Source organism: Heterocephalus glaber, unplaced genomic scaffold (genome assembly GCF_053883595.1).
Source record: "Heterocephalus glaber isolate CG9 unplaced genomic scaffold, H.glaber_assembly_v1.0 deba00001546, whole genome shotgun sequence".
Classification (NCBI taxonomy): Eukaryota; Metazoa; Chordata; class Mammalia; order Rodentia; family Bathyergidae; genus Heterocephalus; species Heterocephalus glaber.
In genome coordinates this window covers 3,948,333-3,963,857 of record NW_028258339.1, presented here as the reverse complement: position 1 = coordinate 3,963,857, position 15,525 = coordinate 3,948,333, and the positions used below count along the sequence as shown (strand labels likewise).

At 41.4% G+C, this 15,525-nt stretch overlaps 1 protein-coding gene across 2 annotated transcripts; it reads right to left on the bottom strand.

Moving 5' to 3' along the window:
- Positions 1 to 729: 729 nt before the first annotated feature.
- LOC110347126 (uncharacterized) lies at positions 730 to 9,134 on the bottom strand. Of its 2 annotated transcripts, none has more exons than XR_015442406.1 (3): positions 6,950 to 9,134; positions 3,352 to 3,766; positions 730 to 1,733 (listed from the first exon to the last, which is right to left on the bottom strand). XR_015442406.1 is itself a non-coding variant. In XM_021250040.2 (3 exons), the coding sequence occupies exons 1-3, from the start codon at positions 8,911 to 8,913 to the stop codon at positions 1,716 to 1,718; spliced, it is 444 nt and encodes a 147-aa protein (XP_021105699.2). In that variant the 5' UTR covers positions 8,914 to 9,134; the 3' UTR covers positions 730 to 1,715. The 2 variants fall into 2 exon arrangements, 1 of the variants encoding a protein (XP_021105699.2); XM_021250040.2 differs by having other exon boundaries at positions 8,903 to 9,134.
- Between the last annotated feature and the right edge of the window lie 6,391 nt (positions 9,135 to 15,525).

Below are 15,525 nucleotides of genomic sequence, written 5' to 3'. Positions count from 1 at the left end.
TTGATATTTGCTGCTACTTTGTCCTTGTTAACAACAACAAAGGCCAAGTTTAAAAGTTCATTAAGGGCCGGGGATTTAGCTCACCGGTTCCATAGCCTGCCTCGAAAGCACAAGGTCCCGAGTTCGATCCTGGGTACCAGAAAAAAAAGTTCCTTAATAGGCATCTGAGCTCCCATAGCTTCCTTCTGAAACTTTCTACAAATATCTAGGACAGACTGGCTAATAAAATGTGTTCCCAATAAAATTTGTCCTGCCTGTGAGTTGGGCTCAATATTAGTATATTTATGGAGAGTCAGTTAAGCACCCAGGATTTTCTTCCTTGTCTTGGGCGATTTCCCTAGTCTTTTCATGATTGACTGGCTGACTCATACAATTTCTCATCCCACCAATCAAATGAGTAATATTTCAGCATGGTTCTCACAGCCCTTATCTGCAGTCTAGTATTGCTGCAACTGTACCCACACCTTTGTCATTATTTCAGGCATGTACTTCATCAGCCTTAGCCTGTGCTGCTGCCTATGCCTTTTCTTCAGGGGCATATCAAAAGAGAAACAGTTCATGAAAATCTGTCCAAGTTAGATCATAAGCAGTGGTGGCAACCCTATGGCATGCATGCCACAGTGGGCTGTTTGTATCATTAAAATGCCGCAGACCAGCTGCAGTCGATGCAGGGTAGGAAGGGGAGAGGTCCCGGGCCGGCGAGTGAGAAAAGAACCTTCACAAGCAATGTGCAGGTTCCCTCTGAGAAGTCTCAGGGTCTGATTTATTTTTATATCTTTAAGCAATGGCTAGGAGGCATTGGGCAGAACATGTTTACATTTTAGGTTGCCTTAGCAATTTCTATTGAAGTAAAGGTTATTTTTTGCTAAACAGAGTATATTTTTCCTAAGCTGATTCATTTCATTGACCATCATGAATACATTTTAAAAATTACAATTGTCCCCTTATTTACCCACACCTAAGCAGCACAGAAGGTAACTTAATCAAAATCTCTATATCAGCGGGGGTACAAGCAAGATTTAGTTAATTAAATGTCAAACTTGTGGTTGTCAGCTGACCCTTGAGAAACTGCACAATGGTTAATATAGTTTGCTATTAGCTCTCTATTTTTCTATACCTCTATTCATCTTACTTAAGTGTTATTTGGGTTCATGGTCCATGAGCAGGAGATGTTTACAGTACTTTGAGAAAAGCTGAGTAACTTGCCTCCTTAGTGTATTTATCTGTCTTAACTTTCTTTCTATTTCCCATTTCCCACTGTGTCTTACATCTAAAATCTGTCCTTTCAGTCTCTTTATAAGACCCCTTTAGTAAAAAGAAAGTCATCAATAGAAGAAAGGAGTTATAGTAGCAGGAAAACAGAGGGAGTTTCAGGAGAGGTTTCTTTAGAAGTGGGTGTGACAATAGAACTGAGAGAAACAGGAATTTGGGACTTGTGAGCCAGATCAAATTTCAATACAACATTGCCAATTTGCCTCATGGAGAATATGTTGTTAGTCACAAACACAATGATTCCTGTGACCAGAGTAACAATTGTAAACATTATGGCGTGAAAAAAATAAAACATGAGGGTACGATGTGTTCCACCCTCCTTTTCCCCCAGCTGGAACTTTGTCAAGCAGAATTGGAGGTCAGATGGGCTTCGCCACCTCCCCCTTTTTTATTTTTTATTTTGTCGACGTGAAGTTCAAGTTGGATATTCTTGAGGGCTTGAATTAATTGTCTGAAGATGACTGGAAGACAAAATAGGAGGATTAATATGACTAAAATGGTGATTCCCAAATTGATAATAAAAGAGAAAAAGATTTTTGTTGAAATAGAGGAGGAGAGGGAAGACAGGAAAGAGCTAGCTATTATTTCTGTTGAAGAGGTTTGTAGTTGTGCCTGACTAATAGCACTAACTTGTGAATGTAAATGTTGTACATCTATAGACAGGGGAGTATTTCTCCATACTCCCTTTAAATGGACCTGTACCTGTTCCCATGTCATATGACTATCATTATAGGGTAATGGCATAACACAGATCCAATGGAAATCTGAATGGCAGGCAGCAGCTATATGAACTTTAATGGCCTGTATCTGGTTCCCTATAAAAAACACTGCTTCTTCTAAAGCATTTATCCTAGATTCTAACTTTCTATCAATAATTTCTTGGGTGGCTAATGCTAGAGAAACATTTTTTGTTAGTTCATTAACATGATGTGCAGTATGAATTTCTTTTACCAGGGCAGTTGTGGAGACAGCAAGTGAAGTTATGATGCTTATTAAGGCAGTGATGCCAAGAATGAGAGCTGCGACAAATCGTTTTGGGCGTGAAAGGGCATCTACAATTAATTGAAGAGCCTGTAGGCCTGGATTATCATACCATTGTCCTGTAACATTTACTGGAAGCATAACATAAGGTGGCTGTTTTACCAAGAGGAATGTCTGTTGCCCAAATGATGAATTAAGGCAATTAGTTAACACACAATTATCACATTGAATATTATAAGTAGAGTGATTAGTGACAGAAATTGACATAAAACCCGTTTTACCAGTACTTAGAATAGCGTAAGGGGAGAGTACACAGGCCTGTAAAGTTATCAAGGAAGTGTTTTTTGTACTTGGTCTATAGAAAGTAACAAGGCCTGTGGAAGCAAACAGACGATATAGGCCTGTCTGTATCTTACTTGTGTTTGTTAAGGTATATATGGGGGCCACCCATCCAGGAGAATACCAATGCTTTACAGGTCCGGTTAAGGGTAAATTGGAGCTCGACCAAGAATAAGTGAAGGAATTTCTTTTAAGATAATCAGTATAATCATAGTTGAGACTTGACACGGACCAATCATATAAACTTTGATTAGAGAATGGTAATGGGTGAGAAATTGTGGAGGTGATAAAACCACAGGAAAACCACGTGGGGAATCCACAGCGCCTGTCAATATTTTTCCAAATATATTCTGCATCAGATGCTGATTGACAAGGGGAGATAAGGCTAGGCATAAAGCCAGTGTGTTTTGAAAACTGGGTTAAATTTCCAGGTAGTCGTAACAAGAGGGACCATAAATCTCGTTTGTTTTTTCCCTCAGCAGGGGAGTCAGCATACATATCATTATAATATAGAGGGATACATCCAGGAAGGGATGTTTGGATAGTAGTAGCACAAATAGGTATGTCATCAGCATGACCTGTATAGTTAAAATGATGAGTATATTTGAGGGAGATAAAGGAATTATCTTCTCCCATAAGTTGAGGATAATTAGTTACTATTTTAACATTATCATAATCCCAGGTGACTGGGTGAAGTAAAGGAGGTTCTGGGACATAAGCCCAATAGGGAGAGGTTACGGCTGAGCAGGGTAAAAGTACCTGAGTAGCAATCATAGCTAACATTGCAACAAACAGCCTATCAGAAGTCATAGGGAGATGCTGACTATAGACGAGACCCTTGGCCTTTTCGGTGAGGCTCTTAATTTGGCCCCAGGTCGGTGGAGGACTTTGTCTGGTAGAGCATGCAGGACGGTGACGAGGACGTCCCTGTAACTGAAGCTGATGGAGACGAGCAGACAGCTGATCAACTCTGAGCTCTAAATCTGTAAGAGAGGAAGGAGAAGGTGGACCCCGAGGGGAGGGACGAAGCTCCTCATAGATGTTCTCCTGGTATGGCGGAGGAGGGAGCATCCTCAGTGGGATCGATGAGTAGGTCGGACGTGGGTTGTAGGGCGGTGGTGTTGCCATGTAGTTGTACCAGACGATCTGGGACCCAGATAGGTGAATCGGAGTTCTGTGGGAAAACACAAGCATATCCTCAACCGCTGGTTAATAATGGGTCGGGACCTTTCCATTGGCCGGTTAAAAGATCTTTCTACTTTACTAATTGTTTAGGATAGGTATCCGGAGTTTGCCAATGTCACTGCATGGGAGACAGTCCCTGTGAATCTAGATTTAAATGATTAATTACAAAAAGGGCATGGTTCAGTATATGATGAGGTGAAGAATACTTAAATACTCCATGTTGGAATTTGACAATTTGTGCTTTAAGAATTTGGTGGGAACGCTCTACAACTCCTTGTCCTTGAGGGTTATATGGAATCCCTGTGGTGTGAGTAATATTAAACATATTACAAAATTTTTTAAAAGAAGCAGAAGTATATGCAGGAGCATTATCTGTCTTTATATTATGAGGTTTGCCTAATATAGTAAAACAAAAAAAGAGATGCTGCATTACATCTTTATATGCTTCTCCAGATCTTGCGGTGGCTAAAAGGGCATGAGAGAAAGTATCAGCACAAACATGAACAAAGCAAAGTTTTCCAAAAGAAGGCACATGAGTAACATCCATTTGCCATAAGTCGTTAGGCCTTAAGCCTCTAGGATTGACTCCTGTTTTGGGAGAGGGCAAGAATTCAACACACTGTCCACATTGTTTTACAATTTCTCTAGCTGCTTCTCTAGTGATATGAAATTGATTTCTAAGGGCAGCCGCATTCTGGTGATGGATTTTGTGATCTGTTGCAGCCATCTCAACCGAAGCCACTAGAGGGCGCGTTAGGGCGTCTGCCAAGGCATTACCTTCATGTAGGGGTCCTGGTAATTTGGAATGGGCGCGAATATGTCTCACATAAAATCGTGCCCGTCTCACATGTATCATTTGTTGTAGCTGTTGTAGCAAACTTATAATAGGATTAGTACTAGAATGTAAATAAGCAGTCTCTATGTGTGGGAAGAGCCCAAAAATATAATGAGAGTCAGTGTACAAGTTAAAAGGCTGATTGTTCAATTTTGAGAAAGCAAAAATGACTGCTAACAACTCAGTACGTTGGGCATCTCTTGAGTTTCTTGTATGTGAGTTTGTTTATTTATAATAGTCACTGCTCTACCATTAGAGGACCCGTCTGTGAATACTAGAGCGGCGGCGCTTAGAGGCTTGGGTGAGGTTAATCGAGGGAATATAACAGGATGAAGTTTTATAAAATGTAGAAGTGGGCTTGAAGGCAAGTGGAAAGAGATTTTTCCTAAGAAGGAGACTAAAGAAATGTCCCAATCCATATCATTTTCAAGCAGCCACTGATATTGTGACACTGTGAAGGGAAGTATAATTTCAGCTACATCTGTACCAAATAATTCCCTACTACGACGTCTGCCTTTTTGTACTAAAGTTGCACAAAGAGAAGGATAACTTGCCACCACCCTTTTTTGTGAGGCAGGGAGAAAGAGCCATTCTAAAGGTCCCTTCTGCCAAAGTCAACCAAATGGTGAGCATGGGGTGGCTAAAATAATTAATTGCCAAGGGAGAGCATAATCCACTCGGGTTATGGTCTGATTGTTTATAGCTTGTTCAATTACAAAGAGAGCCTTTTTTCCTTCTTCAGTCAGGCTTCTTGGAGAATTTGGATCGGAATTTCCTCTAAGAATGTCAAATAAAGGAATGAGATCTGCAGTGGGTACCTTTAGAAAGGGCCATAGCCAATTAATATCTCCCAGCAATTTTTGAAAATCATTTAAAGTTTTTAAGGAATCTATTCTTAGTTGAATCATGGGTGAAGAGACTTTATCAACATCAATTGTTCTACTCAGATACGAAAACGGAGGCTGGACTTGAATTTTTTCTGGGGCTATTTTTAATCCACTAATTTCTAGTGCCTTAGTGAGATGTATTAAACAATCCTGAAGCACATAACGATCTTGGTGAGCAAGGAGAATATCATCCATATAATGACTTATATAAACTGTAGGAAATTGTATCCTAATTTTTTCAATAACTTCTGAAACAAATTTCTGACAAAGATTTGGGCTATTTTTCATACCTTGAGGTAATACTTTCCATTGAAATCTTTGAAAAGGTTTTTGGAAATTAGGAGAAGGTAGGCTAAAAGCAAATTTGACCCTATCAGCAGGATGTAAGGGGATTGTAAAGAAACAATCCTGTAAATCTATTACAACAATATTGTAAGCTTTTGGAATGGCTACCGGAGAGGGAAGGCCAGGCTGGAGGGCACCCATTGTTTCCATAACTTCATTAATAGCCCTTAAATCTTGTAGCAGGCACCATTTACCTGATTTCTTTTTAATGACAAAAATTGGAGTGTTCCAAGGAGAAGTGGAAGGCTCAATATGACCGGCTTGGAATTGTTCCTCTACCAATCGTTGGGCAGCCAGGAGTTTTTCTATAGATAAGGGCCACTGCTCAACCCATACTGGCATTTCCGATTTCCAAGTAATGGGATCAGCTGTTAAAGGAGCAGTGGCCCCTACGATAAATCCTGGATATAACCTAGCCCAGTCCTTCTAGGATTGTTTTGAGGTTCAATAGGTGAAGTTCTTCCTTGTAAATATTTACCCAATCCTTTATCAGGCTGAAAACCCATAGACAACATTTGTGTTGTAACCTTATCATCAGGACTAACCAAAAGTAAACCCATCTGAGATAAAATATCACGACCCCATAGAGAAATAGGCAGGGCAGGTACAATGTAGGGGGTAAAAGTTCCTTTGTTAGATCCATCAGACCAATGAAGGATAGCAGAACTTCTTGTCACTTGAGTGGCTTGTCCTATGCCAAGCAGCTGAGAAGCACTGGCCAAGGCAGGCCAAGAGGCAGGCCAGTCTTTTCCTGCTATACAGGAGACATCAGCCCCAGTATCTAAAAGACCCTCAAACTTCCTTCCTTCAACGAGTAAGATTTTTGTAGGTCGAGAAGATCTAACCTGTTGTATCCAGAAAGTCCAGTCACTAGAGCCGAAGCCCTTATCAGCCCGTTCCTCAGTTGTAATAGACGAGCCCACAGTCATAGATGGTAAAAGCAGCAACTGTGCTATTCTTTGTCCTGGATAAACCTGTACAGTTTTTAAGGGAGGGGCCAACATAACCTTGATTTCACCAGTATAATCAGCATCAATAACTCCAGGAATAACAGAAATACCCTGTAAGGAAGTGGAACTCCTCCCCAATATTATCCCCACGGTACCTTCAGGAAGAGGTCCATACACTCCAGTAGGCACCGCAACAGGCAGGGAGTCCATAGTCAGTATTGTTGAGGAGGTGGAACTGAGGTCCAATCCTGCGCTTCCTGGAGTGGCCCGTTGGAGTTCTGTGACCCCACGGCGAATGGGTTCTGAGGACTGAATACCCCCATTGTTTGAGGGGCCAGGGGATGGCCCCTCTGATAGTTTCCTGACTGGTGGTCAGGTAGATTATTTAAGTCTGGAGGAGGCAGAAGACTGCCATCTTTGTGATATTTAGACCTACAATCTTTCTTCCAATGGAACCCTTTACTACATCTAGAGCATGGAAGGGAAGGGGTATTAATGCTGGAGGGTTTGTCCTTCTGTAAGGACCAGTTTGGTTTTTGGGAACCCCTTAAAGGGCACTCCTTACTAATATGTCCTGGCTGATTGCAATGAAAACAAGTAATCTGTATATTTCTACCTCTTCCCCTGGTAGCCTGTTGTCCCATTAATTGAACTAAAGTTTTTCCCTGTAAGGCTGCAGCAATAGTCACCCCCTGCAAATAGGAAGGAGTCACTTCAGCACATACCCTGACAAAATCTGTAAGAGAACTGGTTTTCAAAAAAGGCTTAATTAGAGTTTTACAAACCTCAGAAGCATTTTCATATGCCAACTATTTGCCAATGATTTGAGCTGCCTCTTCATTTGTAACAATCTTATAAACATTAGACACGAGATGAGCAACGAAATCCTCATAGGGTTCTTCAGATTTTTGTCTTATATAGACTAGTCCTCCAGCCTTGGCGTCCCCTAAGGGGAGTTTTCTCCAGGCACTAAGTGCTAAATCTGTGGTAAGTGCCAAAGTTTCTTTTGACAAATGCATCTGATCTCTGGCTGCTACCCAGTCCCCGTTTCCCAGGAGCATATCTAAAGTAATTCCCCTTTTATGTTTATTTGAGTTTTCTATCTCTGTTTTTACTCTATCTTCATATTCCATTTTCCATAACAAATAATCCCCTCCAGGCAGGCAGGCTTTTGCTACCTGTTGCCAATCGTATGGAGTCATCCATTTCCCTCCTAAGGTTTCTAGCAAAGTTGTAGTATAGAGAGAAGAAGCCCCGTAAGAATGTACAGCGGCTTTAATTTCTTTTAGCAGTTTAAAAGGTAAAGGTTCCCATACCGGCTCATAGTCCCAGTCTGCGTCAAAGATGACAGGAAAGCAGGAGAAAGTGGCATCGCCCACTGCAGTAGCTTCACGAACAGCTCCTGCAAAGCCAACCTGATTTGGTGGTGGAGGAAAAGGTTGCCTGCGAGCCTTACCTTTAGATTTTTTAGGGCTGCACAAAGCTGTGGGCTGTAAAGGTTGCCAATCAGGATTGTGATATCGAGCTGCTTGTTCCTCTAAATCCTTCTCCTTGGAAGGTGGCAAAAGCTCATCTGAATCATTTTCATTTTCTATTACCCCATAAATGGAAGGAAATTTTTTAGTCTTTAACAATGGAGTTTCCTCTGGGGGTGCTGAAGGAAAAGTATCTGAGGGACAAGAATTAATCATAGAAAAACCCATAGATTGATTAATCACAGACCAATAAGAGAAAGCATTAACAGGAGTTTTTTCTGGCCCATATTCAGTATAATATTTCTGTGTGTCTTTTCCCACGCGTCCCCAAGTATCCATGTCGAAAGTTCCTTCATCTGGGAACCAAGGACAACATTTCTGAATGAAGTCCAGGAAGGCTGATAAATTTTTGGTAGCAACCTTAACCTTATGAGATTGCAAACAGTGTTGTAAAATATCAACAATGAGTCCTCTTTCTTTAGACCCCTTGTGGCCCATTATCTTCTCTATAAGTTCTGACTATTCACCCCTCTCTTAACGCCTACTCTTTTTCTCTGAGTGCGGGGCCTGCAGTGCCCTATGGGGTGAAGGCCGCCCAAGACCGAACTATAATTAATTGATTACCCCCCTTACCTGCCCCGCATTGGGCGCCACCTGCCGCAGACCAGCTGCAGTCGATGCAGGGTAGGAAGGGGAGAGGTCTCGGGCCAGCAAGTGAGAAAAGAACCTTCACAAGCAATGTGCAGGTTCCCTCTGAGAAGTCTCAGGGTCTGATTTATTTTTATATCTTTAAGCAATGGCTAGGAGGCATTGGGCAGAACATGTTTACATTTTAGGTTGCCTTAGCAATTTCTATTGAAGTAAAGGTTATTTTTACTAAACAGAGTATATTTTTCCTAAGCTGATTCATTTCATTGACCATCATGAATACATTTTAAAAATTACAATTGTCCCCTTATTTACCCACACCTAAGCAGCACAGAAGGTAACTTAATCAAAATCTCTATATCAGCGGGGGTACAAGCAAGATTTAGTTAATTAAATGTCAAACTTGTGGTTGTCAGCTGACCCTTGAGAAACTGCACAATGGTTAATATAGTTTGCTATTAGCTCTCTATTTTTCTATACCTCTATTCATCTTACTTAAGTGTTATTTGGGTTCATGGTCCATGAGCAGGAGATGTTTACAGTACTTTGAGAAAAGCTGAGTAACTTGCCTCCTTAGTGTATTTATCTGTCTTAACTTTCTTTCTATTTCCCATTTCCCACTGTGTCTTACATCTAAAATCTGTCCTTTCAGTCTCTTTATAAGACCCCTTTAGTAAAAAGAAAGTCATCAATAGAAGAAAGGAGTTATAGTAGCAGGAAAACAGAGGGAGTTTCAGGAGAGGTTTCTTTAGAAGTGGATGTGGCAATAGAACTAAAAGAAACAGGAATTTGGGACTTTTGAGCCAGATCAGATTTCAATACAACATTGCCAATTTGCCTCATGGAGAATATGTTGTTAGTCACAAACACAATGACTCCTGTGACCAGAGTAACAATTGTAAACATTATGGCGTGAAAAAAATAAAACATGAGGGTACGATGTGTTCCACCCTCCTTTTCCCCCAGCTGGAACTTTGTCAAGCAGCACTGGAGGTCGGATGGGCTTCACCATTAAAAGTTTTGCCATCTCTGAGTTAAAGTCAGTCTGAAATTTATCTATTAATCTACCTGTGTTCTTGGAGAACCATTCAAATTTTTGTTTACTTTGGAATAGATCACTCATAGAAAATGAGACATGTCCTCTTATAAAACCCTGACCCTACCCTGTGACTTCTTGAAGTGGACACACACTAACTTTTGAATCATTGGGATGATAAGAAGTGCTGCTTCTTGTTATATCAGCAGGGCTGGATTTGTTTGGTAATGGGAAGTAAATAGGTTTAGAAGAAGGTGGAGAAGTGGCCCTGTGAAAGGATGGAGTAGAGGAAATAGTTGAGCTTGGTTCAGAACTCTCCTCAGGGCCCTCTGGAGACTCTGATGCTGATGCCATAAACATCCAGGGTGCTCTCTCTGGGGTATTCAAGAGTTCAACTTCTACAGGGTCTGGTTCCATTTTGACTGGTTCTACTGCCACATGGGCATAACAGATTGTATAGGATACACGTAACTGTGGGTCTTGATATAAGGTCATCAAAACCTGGATGTATGGGATTTCTGTCCATTTCCCCTACCTCCTACTGAATAAATCAAGCTGGAATGTCGTGTTAAAGCTTGGGGGCCAGGGATTTAGCTCAGTGGCACTGTGTCTGCCTCACAAGTGCAAGGTCCTAAGTTCAATCCCCGGTACCAAAAAAACCTTGGGGTTCCATTCAGAGGCCATGTCTTCCCACTTTCTAACTTATATTGACCCCATATTGAAAAAAATCATGTTCTTCTTTTTTAAAAATCTCCATTTTAAAATTGTCATAATTTTGCAAAATACAACCTAAAGGTGATGTTTCAGGGATAGATGCAGAGTTATGCATACTCCAGCAAGATGTGCTGTATACCTTCAAGATTTCCCTTGTGTATTTCTGGAAAGAGATAAAGAAAAGAAAAAGATGAGAGCTTATTTAGGTCCCCAAGGTCAGGCTCTGTGAGCTCTCTGCTTCAAACCAAGTCAGGCCATGTGAGTAACCTGCCCAAACCAGGCATACTGTGTGCACAGCCTGCCATATTTTTCAGAGGGAGAATTGCCCAGGGTGGAGGGCAGCTCCACCTTGTTACCTCAGAGTCAGAACCACCCACAACTGGCAGTTCTGCCCTGTTTTCTGTCACTGACTATTCCAAGTGTTCCTGCTTATATCCAGAACAAGCATCCTTATTCCTAGCACATAGATTCCAACCTTTATTAACAGATCAGCAAAGCAGGAAAAGGAGTTGTACACAAGAGTTGTGTATACATTAGGGTACACAAAATCTACCCCAATGGTCTTTATATGTAGGGACCTGTATCACACACAACTGTAGGGAACAGGGAAAGGGGACATTACTAGAACCTCTGTAGCAAGTCCTAGTCTCCTGCCAGCCATGACAGCACAAGGCAAATTAATTAATTAGACAGAAAAGATACAAAAATGAGACTTCAAGAAGAAACTCAGCTTTGGGCCTGATCAATGCTGCTGTGGTAGCAAAGCCAAAAGACACCAAGTTTGCCACAAATTTATTCAGTACATCGGGAGTAACAAATGTAACAGGTGGCTCAGAGGGCAGTCACGGGTGAAAATCCTAGAACAGTGAGGAACTATACAGATGAAGATTATGTTCCTCCCCAGGATATCTTTAGCTGATTTAATCTTGCCCTGGAGCAACACAGCATCACTGGACCATTGAAGTTATGTCTGGATGTGTCATAGCTGGCCTATAGGCAGGAAAACTAGACCTAATCATAACTTTAATTGTGAAATGATTTTCCCCCAAAATTATGTAGAATTGCTCTGGACACACAAGTAACTCACAGAAGGTTTGAAAAGTCCAGAGATGTTACTTAGCAACTACAGGTTACATATCAGGGAATACACATGGGCCACATGCTTCCCCTCCCCTCTCATGTGAATTTTCTGATGAAAGCCTGAGTGGGAGAGAAGGGACAAGAAGGGGACTGGGGCTTTCTTAGGGGAGAGAGGAGGAAAAAAGTAAATAAACCACTGGAATCCTTCTTGATTTAAATCCATAGACTTCACCAGGTTTAGTGGGTAATATCACTTATCACCTGAATGATCTCTTGAATCTACACAGCATAGAACATGTTCCTAGACACCCAAAAAGAGAACCATGGCATCAGATGGATAAAGCCTGTGCCCCTCAGTTTTTTTAGAGAGGGAGGAAAAGAGAGAGAAAGGGAGAGAGAGGGAGAGAGCGAGAGAGAGAGAGATCAAAAGAGCAGTTCAGAGGACATCCATCCTCCATCAGGCTAAAGTATTTAGGACTCACAAGTGTGTATGGTTTGGAGACTGGTTTCTCCGGTGTGATCCAGAGACCAGTTCTCTCCATTGTGTCTCAGGGTTGGGGTTTCCCATGCTGGCTGCCTGAGAAACTTTGCTCAAGGTACTGGGTGGGGCCTCGGCCTTACTGATAGATTTCTCTCCAATTTAGGGTGGCTGCTGTATATAATAGCTACCTTCTTCTTCCCAACATGCCCCTACTCCCACCAAGAGAGTAGAGTAACCTGATGCTTGCTCTCCTCCTAACAGCTAGTGATGTCACAGACTCCTCCAGTCCCTACTCACTACCTCATTCAGCCCCACCCCAGCTCCTACAAGGCCCACTCCAGCTCCTATAAGAAGCACTCCCTGTCCTGGCCTTATTGCTTTTGTCTCTCCTTTGTTCAGAGACAGCCCAGCAGATTGTCCCTACAATAAAGGCTTGTTGTGGCCTGGTCTTGTCTTGGTTTTCAGCTTTTTTTTTACCTGACATATCTGGTGCTGGAAACTCGGGAGGTAGGCGGTCGATTAAGTGATGATCCCCCATGGGTCGGGGTCAATTGGCCTTTCAGCCACCTCCTCCAGACCACATCTGCCGAGCCAGGACCCTCTCAGGGCTTTCTGCCTTTGCCATTGCTGACGCTACACATCCACACCAGTCACCAGTCTCTGGGTGAGTAGGGAGTTCAGCCTCCCTCTCATCGGGTCCTCTGTCTCATTCTCATTCTCTCCCTCTGGGGACTTCTCAAAAATCCAAGCGCTTGGTCAGAGAGACCCCTCTGACGCTAGGCCCAGGACCATGCCCCTGGGGGATGGCCCATCGGCCCAGCTCCTCTCATTCTGTCCCTCTGGGGACTCACTTGGAGATTGTCAAAGGAGACGAGGTCATTCCTCTCTTTTGTCCTTCTCCCAGGGAGCTGCCTCCTCCTCACCTGTTCTAACATGGGAGCCCAACAATCCACCCCCCCCAACACCTCTAGGCTGCCTCCTGGCACAACTCAGGCCCCTTAGATTGTTGGGATCAGACTTTAAGCCAAAAAGACTTGTTTTCTATTATAATCAGGTTTGGCCTCAATACAAATTAGACAATGGGTCTCAATGGCCCGAAAATGGCACTTTCGATTTTCACATATTGAGTGATTTACATAATTTCTGTCAACGCAATGGCAAGTGGTCAGAAATCTCCTACCTACAAGCCTTCTTCTACTTATACTCTCAACTCTCTATATATCAAACGTGTTCACTTTCTCAGGTACTTTGAGCCCAAATTCCATCGCCCACCCCTCCTGACTCCACCCTTCCTGACTCCGATGCATTCGATCCAGCACATCACTCACCGCCCACACCTCCCATTTCCCCTCCTCACACTGGGACCCAATATCCCACCCTTCTGGCCTCCCTGGGGCTACCATCATGCCCTTCCAGGAGGTGGCAGGAATGGAAGGTATTATCAGAGTCCAAGTCCCTTTCTCACTCAGATCTTTCTCAAATTAAAAAGTGTCTTGGGTCGTTTTACTCTGACCCTGACTCCTACATCAAAAAATTTCATTACTTGACTCTGTCCTATGATCTGACTTGATACAATATCTATATGATACTGACTTCTACCCTTCCCCCCAGGACAAGAAGAGTTTGGATGGCAGCCCAGACCACAGCAGATACATTTCATGCTGCTGATAACACCAAGCCAGTGGGAACACAGGCTGTCCACCAAGAAGACCCACAATGGGACTCTCAGCTAGGTCAGGCAGACAGAGGCCGCAGAGACCATATGACTCTCTGCCTCATAAAAGGTTTAAAAAAAAATCCCACAAGTCTTAACTTTGATAAGACTAAAAAATAACTCAGACCCATGAAAAAAATCTGACAACGTTTCTGTTGCAGCTCACTGAGGCCCTTCAAAAATATACCAAAATTGATCCTACCTCCCAGGCTGACATGATCATCATTAACACTCACTTTATCTCTCAGTCAGCCCCTGATATTAAGAGAAAGCTAAAAAAGGTTAAAGAGGGTCGAGCAGGGCTTGCACTCTGATTAAAAAAAAAAAGTAAGTGATGGATTAAAAACAGCTAGAAAAGCTCTGAAGAGCATAAAACAAACTAGTGAGAAAAAAACACTCCTGACTTTAAAAGCCAAGGTGAGTGCTATGTTATCCCAAAAGAAAGCCAGAGAAACTACAACTGTGCTCTACCAGACATCAAGAGATTTTACAGGAAAAATCATGTTCCAAATTTTAGCTAATTGATAAATGTATTTGTTTCAATTTGAGTTGATGTTTAATTGGTGTGCTTAAAACACTTCTTGTGCATTGTAAATTCTTGAATTGTAATTATAGGGTTAACTTGCTCTTTTCTGTACTTTCTTGATAAAAAACTCAAGGTTACTATTGTTGACAACCAGTCAAATTTTAACATATAACAATCTGAGAACAGAAAAAAAAAAGGGGGCACTTTAAAATTTTAACAGCTAAAGACAAGTTTGTTATAGAAAGTTTATAGTGAGTCGGAGGAAAACTATTTAAAAAGCTATAAGTAAAAGAGATATATTTTTTATATAAAAGGATTTTTTATGTTTGTCTTGTTAGAAGGACAAGACCAAAAGGCCTAGGTACATCAAGAAGGTGTGTAGAAGTGATTTATGAAGGAAATATGTATGTTTACTTGTTGTTTGTTATAAGAGGTTTACAGGAATAGAGATTTCATTCCTTCTGATTCTAATTCTACAAGAGGTCTCTGTTAAGTGACTTACAAAAAGTTTTGAATAGTCTTATTAATAATTATAAACCTAAAAATTATAAAGAGATATTATAATTCCATTGGGCTAAATATATTTGAGTGCACTCTAGTTTTATAAATTGTCTTATATGTTTGTTTTTTGTCCAATTGTACAGCTGTTTTGTTTATAGATAAAGGTTATTAAGTTCAAGGCATGCTCCCCTTGGTGAACAAAGGAGCAGCCACATGGAAATATTTTCCAGTCTTTGTTCACTAGGGGAACCTCAAGTTTTTGTCTTACAACAGACTGACATGATAGTTTTCATAGCCTTATAAAAGATTTACATCAATAAATATTACTTAAATATATTATTGTACTATGTTGATGTTGGTTGTCATCAAAGGGATAAATTCTAGATATGTTATTATGATATGTTTACACTGGTCATTTTCAAAGGACTAAATTTCCTGTGAAAAACAACAATAACAAGGTTTTATTTTTTCTGGTGTACTATTTATACTTTCTGACTGTACAGGTTTTCTAATATGTTGTTTATGATAATAACCTCTTTTTGATTCAGGTATTTGC